This window comes from Pochonia chlamydosporia, chromosome 4 (assembly GCF_001653235.2).
Source record: "Pochonia chlamydosporia 170 chromosome 4, whole genome shotgun sequence".
Classification (NCBI taxonomy): Eukaryota; Fungi; Ascomycota; class Sordariomycetes; order Hypocreales; family Clavicipitaceae; genus Pochonia; species Pochonia chlamydosporia.
The window spans coordinates 1,579,439-1,596,194 of NC_035793.1; the positions used below are offsets into that span (position 1 = coordinate 1,579,439).

At 48.5% G+C, this 16,756-nt stretch overlaps 8 protein-coding genes across 8 annotated transcripts; 7 read left to right on the top strand and 1 right to left on the bottom strand.

Annotated features, from left to right (window-relative positions):
- Positions 1 to 203: 203 nt before the first annotated feature.
- Positions 204 to 1,385, top strand: VFPPC_07905 (hypothetical protein; the record flags this gene model as incomplete). The annotated part of the gene is made up of 1 exon (XM_018286695.1): positions 204 to 1,385. One exon carries the CDS (start codon positions 204 to 206, stop codon positions 1,383 to 1,385), a length of 1,182 nt encoding a protein of 393 aa, XP_018143423.1.
- A 1,670-nt stretch (positions 1,386 to 3,055) lies between these two features.
- On the top strand, positions 3,056 to 3,616 carry VFPPC_07906 (ankyrin repeats (3 copies) domain-containing protein; the record flags this gene model as incomplete). The annotated part of the gene is made up of 1 exon (XM_018286696.1): positions 3,056 to 3,616. The coding sequence occupies one exon, from the start codon at positions 3,056 to 3,058 to the stop codon at positions 3,614 to 3,616; it is 561 nt and encodes a 186-aa protein (XP_018143424.1).
- Positions 3,617 to 5,444: 1,828 nt separating this feature from the next.
- On the top strand, positions 5,445 to 6,138 carry VFPPC_07907 (ankyrin repeats (3 copies) domain-containing protein; the record flags this gene model as incomplete). Its single annotated transcript, XM_018286697.1, has 2 exons — positions 5,445 to 5,974; positions 6,033 to 6,138. The coding sequence occupies 2 exons, from the start codon at positions 5,445 to 5,447 to the stop codon at positions 6,136 to 6,138; spliced, it is 636 nt and encodes a 211-aa protein (XP_018143425.1).
- Positions 6,139 to 7,162: 1,024 nt separating this feature from the next.
- Positions 7,163 to 8,806, top strand: VFPPC_07908 (ankyrin repeats (3 copies) domain-containing protein; the record flags this gene model as incomplete). The annotated part of the gene is made up of 1 exon (XM_018286698.1): positions 7,163 to 8,806. The coding sequence occupies one exon, from the start codon at positions 7,163 to 7,165 to the stop codon at positions 8,804 to 8,806; it is 1,644 nt and encodes a 547-aa protein (XP_018143426.1).
- Positions 8,807 to 10,267: 1,461 nt separating this feature from the next.
- On the top strand, positions 10,268 to 10,819 carry VFPPC_07909 (double zinc ribbon domain-containing protein; the record flags this gene model as incomplete). Its single annotated transcript, XM_018286699.1, has 1 exon — positions 10,268 to 10,819. The coding sequence occupies one exon, from the start codon at positions 10,268 to 10,270 to the stop codon at positions 10,817 to 10,819; it is 552 nt and encodes a 183-aa protein (XP_018143427.1).
- Positions 10,820 to 11,881: 1,062 nt separating this feature from the next.
- Positions 11,882 to 12,792, top strand: VFPPC_14323 (fungal transcriptional regulatory protein; the record flags this gene model as incomplete). The annotated part of the gene is made up of 2 exons (XM_018292092.1): positions 11,882 to 12,034; positions 12,085 to 12,792. 2 exons carry the CDS (start codon positions 11,882 to 11,884, stop codon positions 12,790 to 12,792), a joined length of 861 nt encoding a protein of 286 aa, XP_018143428.1.
- Positions 12,793 to 14,149: 1,357 nt separating this feature from the next.
- Positions 14,150 to 14,864, top strand: VFPPC_07910 (glutathione-s-transferase theta, gst; the record flags this gene model as incomplete). Its single annotated transcript, XM_018286700.1, has 2 exons — positions 14,150 to 14,359; positions 14,409 to 14,864. 2 exons carry the CDS (start codon positions 14,150 to 14,152, stop codon positions 14,862 to 14,864), a joined length of 666 nt encoding a protein of 221 aa, XP_018143429.1.
- A 166-nt stretch (positions 14,865 to 15,030) lies between these two features.
- Positions 15,031 to 16,198, bottom strand: VFPPC_07911 (phosphatidic acid phosphatase beta; the record flags this gene model as incomplete). Its single annotated transcript, XM_018286701.1, has 2 exons — positions 15,031 to 15,978; positions 16,046 to 16,198. 2 exons carry the CDS (start codon positions 16,196 to 16,198, stop codon positions 15,031 to 15,033), a joined length of 1,101 nt encoding a protein of 366 aa, XP_018143430.1.
- Between the last annotated feature and the right edge of the window lie 558 nt (positions 16,199 to 16,756).

The window sequence follows — 16,756 nt, forward strand, 5'->3', positions numbered from 1 at the left end:
GATGCGGTGCATTGAACGCAGAGATATAAGACGATGAGGATGCCTTCAATTGCCAGATACTTTATCCATCAGATCAGAACATCCACAACAATAACTCCATCGATAGCCTCGCCAAGATAAGCTTAAATTTCGACTTACACGGACTGGACAACATCGTCACCACTTCTTCACAGCTGCAATATCAACCCAGAAACCTCATCACAATGACTGCTTACAACGTCAACAACTATAATGCCGACAAGGCTACCCTTGATGAGCACACCAGTCATGAGGAACAGCAACCTCCTGCTTATACCCCATCACACACTGGCCTCACCCCCAGCTCTACCTTTGATGCCAATGTGGCCGCTCCCGACTTCAATGCTCCCGCCGGCCCTGCTCCTCAGAAGCCGAGCTCCTTTGGCCAAAAGTTCCACTCCATCACCAGCAAGGCTGGATGGCCCTTGAACAAGGCGGCCAATGTGATCGGTGCCGAGGGATGGTGGCCAACAAGCATGCAGAAGGAGTGCGGCAAGGCTGCTCGTATTCTTCACTCTTTTACCAGTATGTCATCGACTTTTGTTGAAAACTCTCAAACGGGGACATCTCTAATGCCCGACTCTGCAGGCCTTGGAGTTCCTCAGCCCCCCAAGGTTAATGGTCCTATGCACCCTACTGGCATTACCAAGAAGTCAATGGTCAAGATCCCCGAAGCCGTCTTGAGAAACTGCGCTGGTCTCGCCATCTTCAACGTCATCCGTGCTGGTGCTTTCCACGGCTCTCTTGCTGCCGGCTCCGGTGTTGTCGTCGCTCGCCGCCCCGACGGTACCTGGTCTCCTCCTTCATCCTTTGTCGTTTCCACCGTTGGAGCCGGTTTCATGCTCGGTCTCGACATCTACGACTGCGTTTGCGTCCTCAACACCCCTGCCCAGGTCGATGCCTTCACCAACCCACGCGTCTCTCTTGGTGGTGATGCCTCGATTGCCATGGGTCCCATTGGCACTGGCGCCAGTGTTGACGCTGCCATCTCCAAGACTGCCCGCCCCATGTGGAGCTACATGAAGAGCCGTGGTCTTTGGGCTGGTGTTCAGATTGATGGAACTATCATTGTTAGCCGTGCTGATGCTAACTCCGTCTTCTACAATGAGCGAGGAATCTCTGCCAAGAAGATCCTTCGCGGCGATGTCGCCTGGCCCATGGGTGCTAAGCCTCTCTTTGAGGTTCTCAAGGCTATTGAAGGCCGCCCCGACTTTGACCAGACTGTTGTTCAAGAGGTTGGCCGCATGCCTTCTCCTGGTGATACTGTTCTCGATGAACAGCGCCAGCCCTCTGTTGCCGAGTACGAGCACAACCAGGATGAGTCTATCCTAGATGAGAAGGAGAGACTTAAGCGAGCTGGTTTCTAAGTCAACGCCACTCCCTCTTTTGTTTATGCGCTTGCATCTACTGGAGTTAATTAGGCCCTGATTTCCCTGTTTGTTAATTAGATGGTTTTCTTTTGTCGATAGCGAGATTTTATACGCCCACAAGTTTGCGATTTGTTATGGGAGACAATGTTTAGCTTAGCCCTCTTTTTAGACTTACAATGGCTACTTCACTTTATTAACATTTTCTTAAGTCTTTGTCAAGTTTGATCTGATGTTCTGGTGTCTGATCGTCCCAGCAAATGTTATCGGTGTCACTTACTTCACAGAACAGCCAGCCAGTATTTCATCAAAGGCATATTCGCCGGTTGTCTAACGGTGTTAACTTTACACCAGAATTACGGTGTGTTCAGCAAGTGCCTCGAATTGATGGAGTAGGGTTGTTGCCCACTGCCATGTATGTAGGCTGGCAGCGCTTTGCGGAGGTTGGGACTAACTTGCGAGTCACTATTTGTTGCTGTGTAAATGATGGAAAGGAGATATTCTTGCCGTTCAGCACGAATCCACTAAGAGCTTTTCAACAAGCCAACACACAATACCTCGATGCCAAAGACGTCGTGATTCGTGCTTGCTCTTCTGATCTAACAGATGCGGAGACTTAATGTCCGAGTTTGGAGAATATCTGTTGTTTGCGAAGTCTGTTACAATTGGTCATCCACTGCATGACGTAAGATTGGATTGTGTCCCATGTAGCCTGCTACGTCGGGGACCAAGACATTGGCGGATATGGTGATGACTAGTTGTGTTTGATCGGGATATTTTTTGGCCCAAACTTGAGAACGGTAGGTAAATAAAGTTTCGGGTCTGAATATAGCAGTCATCGTGTTGCTGCTTCTATCTTTGACTTCTTATCAGCCTCTTCAGCACAATTGTGCCTCGTCCATCATATTTGTCTTCTTTTGCCACTAGCGACGGCATTAGTGGTGATTAGATTGACGCTTAGTATATGTTCTGGCTCCCTGCGATGCAAAGTCTACCTTCCAATGCAAAAGAGTCAGACATAGCAGGAATAAAGTAGGGTTCATGATTTGGTTGCAATATTTGCATGCAATGTGACCAGCCTCTATTTGTTAATCCGTCAACGATGAACCTTCACTCCTACTACCTGAAACATTCGCAAAAGAGACAGACTTAAAGAACTCGGAGTTTTATCAGAGCCGCTTCTGATGCTGTCTTTGCAATGTCCAGGGCCCATGGGCATGGCTTTGTTGTTGTTGCCTCTTTTCCGGCCGGCCGCTAATGCCAGGAATAGAAGGAAGCTGCCGCGTAAGTCGGTCTCTGCTGGCGAGAAGTTAGCATGAGTAACAATAATGAAACTGACTAGCATACGTAAATAGGAGAACAAACAATGCTAAGCAGGACGTGTGGTGGTGGAACTGTCAACGTGTTACCACCTAAAACCAAGATGAGACAGCAAAACTGCAAATGAACAAAGGCAGAGAAAGTCAAGTATGTACAGCTGGCCGCGAAGTGAAAGCTCATGATTACATAGAAGTACTTCGTTACTTGGGATTGTTGTCATTTAAGTGATAGGTTCCGACGACTTGAGATCAGATACCAAAACCTCTGCAACAGACAATCCCCAACATCGAACTCATCACAAAACAGAGCATCGCGAAAGCGAATGGAGTGAAACGGACAATAATATAACCATGGATAAATTGAATGACACCCCTGGTACCGATTCCCAACCCAAGGTTAAGCCGTCCTTCGTCGAAGAGTTCAGGCTATCCAGCTTTGACGCGAACAATAACCAAGAGCAACTCATACTTGAGGTAGAACGCCTGTTGAAGGATAAGGATATGGACGTCAATGACGTGGATGAGAATGGCATGGATGCGTTGATGTGGAGTATTGGAACCGAGAGCATTGAGCTGGTTAACCTCCTTCTGAGGAAAGGAGCTGATCCTACTAGAGCTTGTAAATACGGATGGACAGCTGCTAGCATGGCCCTTGGAATACAGTGCCAGGAAATTCTGGAAAGGCTGATCACGGCTGATAAGTCCAATCTTGAGTGGAAAAACGACGAGGGGCGAAGTCTATTATTACATGCCGTGTATTTAAAGTACACATATGAGGCGGAGTTGTTATTGGAACATGGAGCCGATATATATTCCAAGGATAAGTATGGGAAGACAGCGTTTGACTTGGCAGAAGGAAATGAGAAGATGCTGAAACTTCTTAACAAGCATAAAGGGGACAAGGGAATCTGAGGTATGCAGTGCCATTCGGATGATCTGGGTTGTTACAGTGCTAATTGCCCTCCAGCTTACTTCACCAACCAGCATCTGCTTCGGAGGGAGAAGCGTCACTGACTATGTCACCGCAAGCCCTGGTTGAAATCGCCACGAAAGGTGGAAGTTCTCGTCTCTGCGAACCGCCATTGTCGCAGCCCTTACACCATCTCACGATTGCTTTGTAACATCAATAGAAACAGACAGATTTTATTAGCAGCTTGTCCGTACCATTTACACTACATGATAAGGCACCATGTGAAGTATAGCATATCTCATACCTACCTTTGTCAATAGTTAGCACACACTTTCTATCGGAACACAGCCGTATAGCAGCTTCGTACTGAAATATAGAAGTTGTCTCCTGTGTAATTGTGTGCCATAAGCCCAGACTACGCATCAGTATTCTTTGAACTGTACCTCCCAATCGTGTAAATGGAACTTCTCATTGCGACAAGCTAAAGATCTAGACGGCTATGTGCACCGACAGCACATTATCTGCATTGGCCACAATAGCTGCGTGGGTTTAACCCTTCTTCCACTTCACTGCTCTCGTGTGTTTCCCCGAACTGTCAGATTAATACTTCAACTAAAAACGTGAGTCGGCGAGGTTCATAGAAGCTCGAAGCACGTTACTTTGGGCCCTTGGGGTGTTATGACTGCAACAATATTTCACAAGTGATGGCATCATCAAAATTGGCGAAGAGAGCATGCGTGGGACTAGTCTGGTTCGTTGGGAAACAAAGCTGTCAGTATCCTTCGGGGAGTAGGAGTTTTCAGCCACAAGCGTCGAGAAGCCTTGTTCACGCCAACAAAGGAGTTGAAGAAGGATTGAGTAAGGTCCATCGGGCCCGTGTCTCTTGTGTACCAACGGCCTGAACAACAAAATAAGAGAAAAGTTCCGCCGTAGACCGCGACGAGTACCTAAAAACACCGAGTGGTGCATGTCTGAACATGTGCAGTCTGTAACCCTGTTCACTGTGAGATGAAGCCTATCTTCCGATACAATAGAGGTAGGTTTAGCGGAAACATGGTGAATTCACGGTGTGGCCGAGAACAGCCCATTGTTGTCACAGATTCACATACGAATTGACTTTTATGGCCTGTGAACTTGTGGTGAAAATAGCTCTGCGACGCTTGGGATCAAACACTGCAAGGTAGGAGGAGCTTTTACGACTGTACTCTTCCTTTCGCCCACGCAATATGCGAGGGTTCAACCACTGTTCTAGTGTGGCTTTGGGTCAGCTTCGTCATTTCCTGACTGTCCATGACATCTTTTTAAAGCCTACAGAAGTGGCAGTGTCCTTGATTGTGGATGAGGCACAGACATGGCGTTTCTCTTTGTTCAGTGAACAACTTGGGGTGGTATAATGAATAGACCGCTGGTACTAAGCGGACCCGTTAGTTAGTGAGTTATAGGATGAATAGTGTGGAACAAACAAGCGTAGATGTATAAAGAGGCAGGCCCCGAAGAAAAGGACGAAACGGGACGTATTGTGAGAGAACTTCTAAGTGAGGTGGACCTGAATAGTAGAAGCAGAGGCGCTTGGCTGAAAGAGAGCGAAGGGAACACGCACAATTACATTGAACGCATAAACACACTGGGCTAGGTAATATCAGAGAGTTCAAGGCTAGGGACATGGAATTTACTGCTCATTGTCTAATGGAATGGCATATTTAAGTGGCCAACTTGGCTCACATTAAGGCCAAGATTTTCAACTCCTCCAGCAACAAATCATTCTTTACACTCCACAACAGTAAACTTCAAAGCAACCAGCAACAATTCCAAGTCTAACCAACAGACACGATGGCAGACAGCACTTCCAAGCCTAAGTCAAAGCTCTCAGCTTTCCTAGAAGCTGTAAAACACGACGACCCCGAGGTTCTGGAAACCTTCCTACAGGAAAACGTCGTGGATATTGATCATAAATTCAAGTTTGGCCGTACGGCGTTGTGGTATGCCGTTGCCCATAGCAACGTGGACGGTCAGCCCTCTCTTCACACACGCCTCCTTCTAGAGTATGGAGCGAATCCTGAGATATCCGACGACCTCCAACGAACTCCGCTCCATGTGTCAATTGAGTCATTCAACACCGAGGCAACCAGGGAGTTGCTTGCCTGCCCAAGGGTTCAAATGGAGGCTAAGGACTCTTTGGGACGTACTGCGTTTTCAAGAGCCGCGGCAGAAGGTCACTGGCGGGCGATATGCATGTTTTTGGATAGGGGTGCCGACATGAAATCCCGGGATAATAAGGGCAAGAAACCAAAAGACTACAAAATGGTTCAGGATATTCTACAGAGGCGTTTGGCACAGGTGCCGACTGATCTAATTCCAGGGTAAGTAATATGACAATACGATGATTTGAGGATGGTCTCAATGCTAATCGATATGTAGCTCGGAGGAGGCAGGGTGGCTCGATATGCATGAGAAATCTCAAAAATTGGAATTCCTGCTTGAAAGGATGCGAGAGAGCATTAATTCTGACGAAAAGGAAGAGTAAAGCTGCAAGCCAGCCGGTTTTGCCCACCCTTTACCTTTCGAATTACAGTCGCTATCGAATGAGTGAACATATCTTAAATTACAGTCGTTACTAAATGAATAAATGCATCTGTTTTCCTCGGTAAAGTTGTCGCATTCACTTTAGACCAAATAACAATTTGACTCGTGAAATACACATGTTCGACGTACGGTCTTCCACCTTTCACCACGCGAGACATAACAATGTAGCAAATTTGTACGTGCCCCAACAGTAAGTCTGTATGACAGGTTTTGGATTCTACCTCAGTACGGTCTATATCGCACTCTCGGATTGCCAAATTCCCATTTTCTCATTCATTCCCGAGTTTCTGGAAGAGGTGGCTGTAGTTCCGAAGACGCATTGCCCACCAGAGAAGTCAAGTATCTGCAAAATCTTAATCAGCGATTCCACTTTGTTTCTCTCATGGATTGATATATTTTTCAGGAGATTTTTGCATTACTCAGGGCGAGCCTACGATTTTGATGATCGCCTGAAGCATATGGCGAAGGGCATCACGGGATATCATGCATGCACCACACCTCTGCCGCCGATGAGACCTCTTTAAAAACAATAAAGAGAACAGGGGTGGGACTCTTTAGGAAGAGACAAAGCCGCCATGTTGCACTTCAGTTGTGTGACTTGCCGCTGCATGCAAGCGACTCTACTTTATCCAACAAGGACACGGGGACGCGAAACAACAGAGAAACCTGCCAACAGCATCAGTGGAGAAACGGAGGAAGTTAGGTTTGAACAAGTGTTATAGGGGCAAAGTTGGGTTTAGGTCAACGACTCGAACAAACAAACTCGAGACATCTCACCAACAATCGCAGAGAGTACGTACATGCACAGAGTAGCCCATTGTCCGAACAAGTGCAGGCCAGAAACCTGTGACTGAACACAAGTTAATCACTGCACATCGGGTTCACATACATTACCAGTCAAGTCCCCCATCGCGTTGCCTTTGAGTGCTAGTTACAACAAAATTCACAAATGCAAAACTCGAGACATGAATCTAGCTACCAAGACGAAGGAGCTGCCGGCGTATATACTAAAGATTCCACAGGAGATACTGCAAGAAATAGTACATCTATTGAGAATCAAGACCGACCCCGACGCCGACCCCGACCCCGACCCCATCGCCGACCTCGACGCATTCATGGGAACGTGTAAACAGCTGTACCGAATAGTAAGCTGTCTTACAAGGGGGACATCTGCCATGTTCACAAAGCTCCCAAAGAATCCGCCGCTAATGGATCTTGATCAAGTAGCCCTAATAAGCAAACTTGAGTCAAGAAAGAAATCCGCCATCGGTAGACTCATATCGCCAAGAAAGGAATCCGCCATCGATAAACTCATATCACCAAAAGACACAACTATACAAGGTGGCATAGAGTCGTCGAAAAAATACAGGATGCTGCTATGCTGGGCGGCAGGGCATGGGCACACCGCGGCAGTTAAAAACCTTCTCGATTATGGTCGACTAGACAAAGGGCAGAGGGACGAACGTGGCCGAGACGCTCTTTGGTTTGCAGCGGCCAATGGTCACTACAAAACAGTCAAACAATTTGTTGACATGGATGGATACAACATTGACCAGCCGGACACCTTTGGACGGACTCCTCTTGCTTGTGCAGTTCAGGAGAACCATCTTTCCATTGTCAGGCTTCTTCTACAAACCTCGAGGGTCAACCCAAATTCGATGACCAATTCCAAGGAGACACCCCTAATTATTGCGGTTGGGAAAGGACTTGCAGACATGGTTGATGAATTATTAAAGGCCGAAAACCTGAACTTGGACGCTGGGCGCTTACGGGGCACTGGGGAATCTGCCCTCTTCCTGGCTGCCAAGCATAACTATGTCGACATTTACATGAGCTTGCTGCAGTCGGGCAAACCAGTCAATATCCTTGCACCAGACGAGAATGGGAGCACATTGATGCATTACTTATCCGGCTCGGGTTTTGATAAGTCGATTCGGATGCTTCTGGAATCGCATGAGGTCGATGTTGACATTGAGGATGACGATGGCCAGACGCCTCTGTGCAAAGCTGTATGCGAGAACCATATTTCTACTTGCCGCATACTCTGGGAGAAGGCAAAGGCCAATGTAAACCTCGGAAGCGGCTACATGTCGACTCCTTTGATGATTGCGGCTCGTGACGGTCGCAATGAAATACTGAAATTCTTGCTGGAGGAGTGCAGAGCGGATGCCAATGAACAAGGTGGATCTGACGAGAGCCCATTGATCAAGGCAGCGTTTGACGGAAATTTAGAGGCTGTTCAGTTGCTTCTGCGGAACGAGGCAAATATCAACTTCCAAGACTCCTGTTGTGGCGGTACGGCGCTTCATCGTGTCATCGGGTCTTATAACGACACACAGGCCGTCGTGCTGGAGCTACTGAAACATGCACATGTTAACATCGAGTTAAAGGACAACGATGGACGCACTCCTTTATCCCTAGCGGCCTACCGAGAGGATCAAAAATTCGCGACCATGTTATTGGACAGGGGTGCCGATATATATTCCGTCGATATGCGTGGCATGACACCGATTGACTGGGCAGAGTTGCGCCTTGGTGATGGTGCATGGGCCAGATATACATCCATTTTTAGAATCAAAGAGAGATTCCAAGGCCAAACAACCATATAACTCCTGCCACTGAGAGCAACTTTGGGTGTCTATAGAAGGAGTACGCTCCAGTCCTCTCAAAGCGGCGACACAGGATGTAAGTTCTCAGAAAGACTGGCACGCAAGCTCCATTACTAACCATGGATCAGGTTGAACCCCGTGCGGAGGTTCTTCGTCTTTAACTTTGTATAAGACAGTTAGCTTCTCACTCACGTTATCAATTTTCCTGCTACGGAAATTCACCAAGAAAGTGCGCTGCGTGAAGTGTGGGTGCCTACCATGTATAACCTGATGTTATTTCTAGATCGACATGGGGCTGCCATTTAGTAGATTCCATTAAAGATTGCTCCATCAAGATAGGTTCCGTTGACCTCTCTTTACGCTGTCTAATTTGATACAATACGACTACTTCTGAGCAAATGTTGCTGTTAACTACGCAATGTATGGACCTGGCAAAGTTGAATGATCTGAGGACCTACACCCATGACTAGCAAGAACGGTCGACCACAACTCAAGGTACACGATTCTGGCTCATTTTTGAATGCACTAGACTAACTCAAGGACGTAAACATCCTGGCTCAAGGGTGACGAGAAGCGGAATGAGGTGCCGGTTCGGCAGTTGATGACGGTGTTGGTTTCACGAGAGTCCATGTGTTAATAAGCGATCCCGTGTGTCATACGCATTGAGCAAGTGCAACAGATAGTTGCCACAACGTAGACCAGTCAACTCGACAGTAACTCCAACTAAGCTTGTCACATATAAGCACAAACCCAAACCAGAGTCAACCATACCAACCCACATGTTCAAAGCATTGCCAGCAACTGACAGCCACAAACATGAAATGATGCTTAACTGGAAACCACCCGAAATAACCAAAAATGTTTGAACAGAATACAATGGGGGCCACTCATGTCTCAAAATACACACAGTCTGTCGCTTAAAACGCCAATGGTGCTGCCGATCAACTCCAGCCGCAAATATCCACGGTTTAGCACAACGGGGCTGAAGCCACGGCGGTCTACTGAACCGCTGCGCCGCCCCAAAAACCACCACACAATCCAGAACTGACTCCCAAAAGAAAGGCTTCCCCTGCGTGATGCTTCAAACTCAGCCTCAGCAATAGTAGGGCTGGACGAACCCTTGTCATTTCCAGCTGTGAGGGTGTTAGCGCCGCACCTCAACCTGCAGCCATGTGCTAGGTTAAACGACAATGGTCGAATGAGAAGGATGCCGTAGATCAGCAAGGCTGAATGGGTGCCGATTTACCGGCGCCTCTTTGTTACAACACGGTAATACGAAATTAATAAAAGTTCAGCTTTGCTTTTCGTGTAGCCCCGTGGTGGAATGGCTTTTGGCCTTTTCTCTTGCTCTGCTCCCGAATCTCCTTTTCTTCTTTTTCTGTCCTCTTCTTCATTTCGACAATTTGTTTTCTTATCCTAGGTCACTGTTCCATCTCAGTTTGACTTCAACTCGCCGGCAGAATGGCGTACGAAATGACACCCCAGGGCCAAACTGTTGTGCAACAGCAATACGCCACTGCGAGACGAGGAATGTCACGATGGTGGCCAGTCTCCTTCTTCATCGCCGCCGTCATCTTCTTCATCATTGGCGGAGGTCTCATGGGTGCTTGGGCTGCTAGTTACGACTCTTGGGACGGCTATTACAACAACGGGAACTGGTACGGCGCCATTGCCTGCTTCGTTATCGCCAGTTTACTCAAATTGACGGCGTGGATTCTTCTCATCATCTGGTGTGTCAAGGGGAGACGCACCCAATCGTCGACGACTGTCACCTATGTCAACGTGCCGCCGGTGAACAACACTTACACCAACGTTCCTCTGCAAGCGCCTCAGCAACAATATGCTCCTCAGCCGTACGGTGCTGAACCGATCAAGTCGGCAACCCCTGCGCCTGTGTATCAAAACGTCGAGACTGTTCCGATGCAATATGGGGAGACGGCGCGATACTGTGGTAACTGTGGCACGGCGGCTACGACGCCATTCTGCGCTCACTGTGGCGGCAAGGTTTTCTGAGCAGGGTGAATGTACGGGTGTTTGGCTATTTTAACATTGAAGAAATGAACAAGGGTGATGCGGGCACGGTTGAGTGCATTGCCCTTCCTTTGTGCTAAGCGATGATCTACTTGTGTATGACGACGAATCGAATAGCTCACTTATATTTTACTTCCCGGATTGGAAACATGAGTGCGAGGCGTTCATTGCTGGGGATTCATTGTATTGTTTCTGCTTGCTGGGCTTATATGGTTAAGGGCATACAAGGCTCATTCAGTACTCGAACGAATAGCATCGGCAATAATACTGTTTACAAACATCATCACATGTCCCACCCTCTCAGACCAACAGATAGACTGAATTACATCCCACGTGCAAAGTTTCTTTAAACTGCAGCGTGACGTGCTAAAAACACATGAAACAGCAACAATGGACGGTACAAATACAAATTATACACAAAGAACGGACTTGATCGTGTTATCAGCTTGAATCTCGAGTGGGGCCGAGATCTTGGCCCGGCTGCCGAATGGAACGGAACGGAGCACGGGGACGGAGCATCACCATCGCCCGTGCATGTGAATGCGCGCTGGTCGTAATGGCTAACGTAATCAGGTTGGGAAAGTTAAGCGAGTGCGAACGTGCAGCAGCATGGACTGTTACTTTGTGATTGACGGCACATTACTCCGACGGTGTAAGTGGTCAATTGGAGGCCGGCTCCGGTATTTTGTGAAGGATGCATGTGGTGTCGCTCTAAAATTGTCAAGGTACTGGAATTAGATAGACGAGTTAATTCTTCTGCTACTCTTATGTCGATGATGTATTGTAACGACTATCCACTTTCTGGTCTTGGACGTTGAGTTGTCGTCGCTGGTAAAGTTGCAACTGTCCCAGTCCACCCATCCAGTTCTACTTGCTATGTAAGTTACCGCTCGGAGCACATTTCTGAAAATCCCAACATCGATCTTTAAACGGACAAATTGAACGACATAAATGCTGTCTATTGCAGCAGTCATACTCATCAACAGTGGTGAATAGCCGAACGCCTTGTCTTATTCCACACCGGGTCACCAGCAAGCACACAAAATGGCATCCAAACGCCCCGTTCACGTCTCTCAAAGAATCATCGCGCCTCTCAGCGCATTGATGATCATATATGCCACTGTCGCTTTCACTGGAGTTCCAAAAATACTATGGGGAGAAGGATCACCTTTATTCACGACAACTCGGCATCCTGAGGTCTGTACTTCAACACCTATCATATACAACCTCACGCTGACTCCTCTTAGACAGGAGACCACTTCTTAAATTTCCGTCGCAAAACTGCACCAGTACTAATATACCACGGCTTACACGCCGCCCCAGCCATCATCTGGAGCACCCTCATGCCCCTCCAACACATCGACAGCTTCCGCAACAAGTATCCAGACTTCCACCGCTCATCAGGGTACATCATCCTCACGGGGTCTCTTATCCTCAGCCTAAGCGGGTACTGGTTCCTCCTAAGCAATAATGCACATTCTCACCCGGATCGATATCACCTCCACGACCTCAATGGCTGGTCACCAATTCCATGGCCAACATTCGAGATGGCTCTCTGGGTGCTGGCAACGCCATACTATATCACATTGTACAAGACGGCTACTACGGCGCGAGCAAGGGACTTTGTCAGTCACAGGAGATGGGCTGTCCTTCATACCATGTTTGCATCCATCATTACATTCGAGCGAGTTGCGTTGACGTTGTCTTACGCATTTGGCTGGGCACTAGCACTGTTTCCGAAGGAGCAGGTTCATGAATTCTTCAATGTTGCTCAGGATCTGGCGTCCATGGCGGCTGCTGAGTTGGACATGTTTGCGTTTGTGGACGTGATTGCCTTTGGGATGATGATTGCTTGGATGGTGTATGAGTTTGGAAGAGCAGGGTACTTTGGTGGATTGACGGAATACTTGTCGTCTTCGGCTGAGAAGGAGACTGCGAGCAAAAAGGTTGAGTGAGGTATGGTGCAGGAAGAATCGTCGGTTGCAGGCTTAGATCGTGAAAATTGGTTGAGATTGTTTGGGATTTTGTAACGATCTCAGTAGCCTTATTTCGATATTCGCTGTTGCACCATGCCTTACCATGCAAGTGAGATTCAATCACACCGCGCGGCCACCTTCGCGATGGTGTCCCCTCTCACGAAGAATTCATTGTTTCTGATGCTATTAGGGATGTATTCGCGTGCAAGAGTTTGTCAATCCGCTTGATCCAGAGGCAATTAACTTCCCTCGCTGCCGTATGCTGTAGCGCCTGTCAAGAACCTACAGCCGAGACAGAAAAGGTGAATGTAAATTTCCAAACAATAGATGATTCGCCGTCCGAATGAAACTATAAGTGTAGTTGAAGGCCAGCCTCCTCCACCTTGCCGAGTCGTCCCAAAGTGCCCGTCAAGACGGGAGGTGTAAGAGGTTGCATTTGAGTGATCAAACCAAAGCCCGACAAGTAGTTGCATATGTATCCTACGCAACATTCCATAACACACCTAACCCACATCTAAGCACCTCAACTCAACCTCAATCCGGAAAGCGAAGCTCCCAATCCCACATTCTCAATGGCCATCCCACATGAGGCACCATCCCCGCTGACAAGCAATTACATGATCCTGACAAATTCCCCCTTCGGAAACCCGAAGCCGCGAATGTGGGTTCCCTTGTGGGGAAAATAGGACCAAAGCCCGAGGGACCAAACTGCTGCCATTTGTTGGACCTCTTTGGCCGTGGTTGTTTCAGCCCGCCAGCGGGAATAAGAACTCTATCTTAGCCACGGCACGGAACTTCCGCTAAACCAAGGGGGCATAATTGCCACCATGATTTGAATTATGTCTGTACTTTGACGCTGTAGTTGTGTCTTGGGCATGGCATCCACTTATCGAATGACATCAATACATGATTAGCGTTCCGGCCAAGCAATTCTAAACTAATCGAATACCCAGCATCCACTCACTACCCATTATTTTGCTACAGAATTGCCAGACATGTCACTCCCGTCTTGATGCTTGCTCGCATTTCATGCCGTGGGGCTTTGCTACTTTTCTGTATCCGCTCGTCTCTTGGTCGGATAGTTGCTGCTCCGAGATTTCTAATCACCGTTATGACCGATTGGTAAGCTACCTGTGAGTAGACCCGATCCGAATCGATCTCAGTACGTGGAGAAGAAGCACTCGAAGTGGAAACTTATAAGTGTATGATGTAAATCCGGGGATATCTCAACGGAGTAGTATATGAATAACCATTTCCGCACCATAAATCCAAACCAGCAACAACCAACTCAGCAACTCTTCAAATCAACACCATCTACAACCACAAACCAAACAAAATGGCCAACTTCAAACCCATGACCCTCTACTCCCACGCCGGCGGCCCCAACCCCTGGAAAGTAGCCATCATCCTCGAAGAGCTCAACCTCCCATACGCCCACAAATTCCTCGACTTCACCTCCGTCAAAGCCGAGCCCTTCATCTCCCTAAACCCCAACGGCCGCGTCCCCGGCCTCGAAGACCCCAACACCAACATCTCTCTCTGGGAGGTAAATCGCCCCATTCACACTCCCCTAGACACAGACTAACAGGCCTCAGTCCGGCGCCATAATCGACTACCTCATCGACACCTACGACACCACCCACAAGCTCCAATACACGAGCACACCTGAAAAATACCAGACCCGCGTATGGGAACACTTCCAAATGTCCGGCCAGGGCCCCTACTTCGGCCAACTCATCTGGTTCGTGAGATATCACCCCGAGAAGGTGCAGAGCGCGATTGATCGCTACGCCAAGGAGATTAAGCGCGTGACGGGGGTGATTGACGCGCACTTGAAGAAGCAGAAGAGTGAGTATCTCGTGGGCGATAAGTTGACGTATGCGGATTTGATGTTTATTCCGTGGGCGGTGACGGCGCAGAGCTTGGGGAAGGAGGTTGTTGATTTGTCTGGGTTTGAGGCGTATGATGCGTGGATGGAGAGGTTGACGAGTCGGCCGTCTGCGGCGAAGATTATCAAGGAGAGGCAGGAGGCTATGGCGAAGGCTCATTAGATGATCCTCATGAGTAGTCATTTGTGGATATTGAACCAATGGACGGAAGGAAAATGCACAGCATCTTGCAGACCGGAAAGACATGTCTAGACTTGGCATATGATAACAATAAAGTCATATTGATGATTCACATAGGATACTCATACCCCTAATCCGCAATATTAGACTACGCTTCCCGTTGAACAACTCTCCTCTTAGGCCTTGCCTCAACAGCAGTTTCCGCAGTATCTCCCCTGCTCACACCCGGCTGCCCCCCAAAACTACCCGCACCCTCTTCACCCTCAAACCAATCCCTCTCCCCTCCCCATCCAACACTGCGAGTAAAAGTCTGCGTAACGATATGAGGCCCTTCCTCAGAGCCATACCCAAACGGCTCCTTCTCCCGCAGCGGCAAATGATTAAACCTCCAATCCAACACAGCAGCATACGTAGATCGATATGAAGCAACAGCCATAACCGTCCCAATGATCGAACCACCCACGATATCGTACCAATTGTGCGCCGCGTCAATTGTAAGCGAGCAAGCAATCATGACAGCCGCAAGCAACGGCGTCATCGTAAGCGCGAGCTTCCAAAACGCCGGCTTGTGATCCGCCCAGACCTTGAGCTTGGCATTCAGCCATAAGAAAAGGAAGATGAAGCCGGCAAACGCGGCGGTGGAATGGCCGCTGGGAAAGCTCGTGACTGCGTCTTTGAGCAGCGATGCGTTGGTCTGGGTACATATTTCCGTGGTATACATGACTTTCTGGAAGCCCACGGCGTTTAGACCCGTCTTGTTGTGCGTCTTTGCGAGTGAGATGTCAGGGGCGCAGACGTCAAGAAAGTAGGGCCGGAATCCGCCTATGAGCTGCTTGATGGTTACTTGGAAGAGGCAGCTGAGGGCGGTTGCCCACAGTGTGCCCATGATGGCGTTGCTGGCATCCCAGGCGGATTTGATTCTGGTTTGGGCAAGGAGGTATACTATCATGGGGATGGCGATGGACAAGAAGCCCGAGAGCCAGGAGGGCAGTATCCAGCCGCGGTAGGGATACGCCCATTCTGGGTAGATGATGTCTCCGGAGCTGTTGAAGGTGATGGGGAAAGTTCTGACGACGATATTAGGGGTGTGGTATATCTAGGCACCGAGGTGAGCTTTCCCGCTGGTGACACGGACAGGTTTGAGGGTCGGTGCTGGTACATACTCCGAAACTCAAGGCACCAACAGCCAACAACACAAGAATATCAATTCCATTTAATCGGATCCACTCTGCGAAGAAGGATCTCACATCATGAAGAAATGTAGGCCGATGTGGTGGCGCTGAGCTGGCCCTATCAGCTTGTGGCAGCGAGGGCATGGTTTGTCGTTCGTTGTCCTACAACGATGACTGCGCCGCCATAATATCGTGCTGAAATTACCGTAGAGTTTGAATAAACATGAAGGGTACTCTGGAGAATGTGATCTGGAATACTTGGAGATGAGAACTGTCAACGCGTGAGGTTGGCGTTAGGGCAGTGTTGATGTCATGTGATGAGGCAGTCGCGAGGCACTGACCAAATGTCTCCTGCACCACCATCGCTTAGTTCACGATTCGTTCGTGATTAAAGTTGAGTTCATGTACCAGACGGACAATCTTAACTCAAGACAGCTTCACAAATCAGCTGGTGCTAGCTTACGCCTTGACCAATTCCAACATCCTCGCATACCCAATCAGCAACACATCACAACAGGCAAAACACCACACGCCATCCCATCACTTTCCTTCCTTTTCATGCATACCATCTCCTCCATCATCCTGCCTCTTGATCCCATACGTCCAACAATTTCTGTACTTGAAAGAACATCTATCCTTGTGTCCTCGCACTTGTCCACACCTCTCGCAAGGCTTCTGCATCATCGTCAGCTCAACACGATG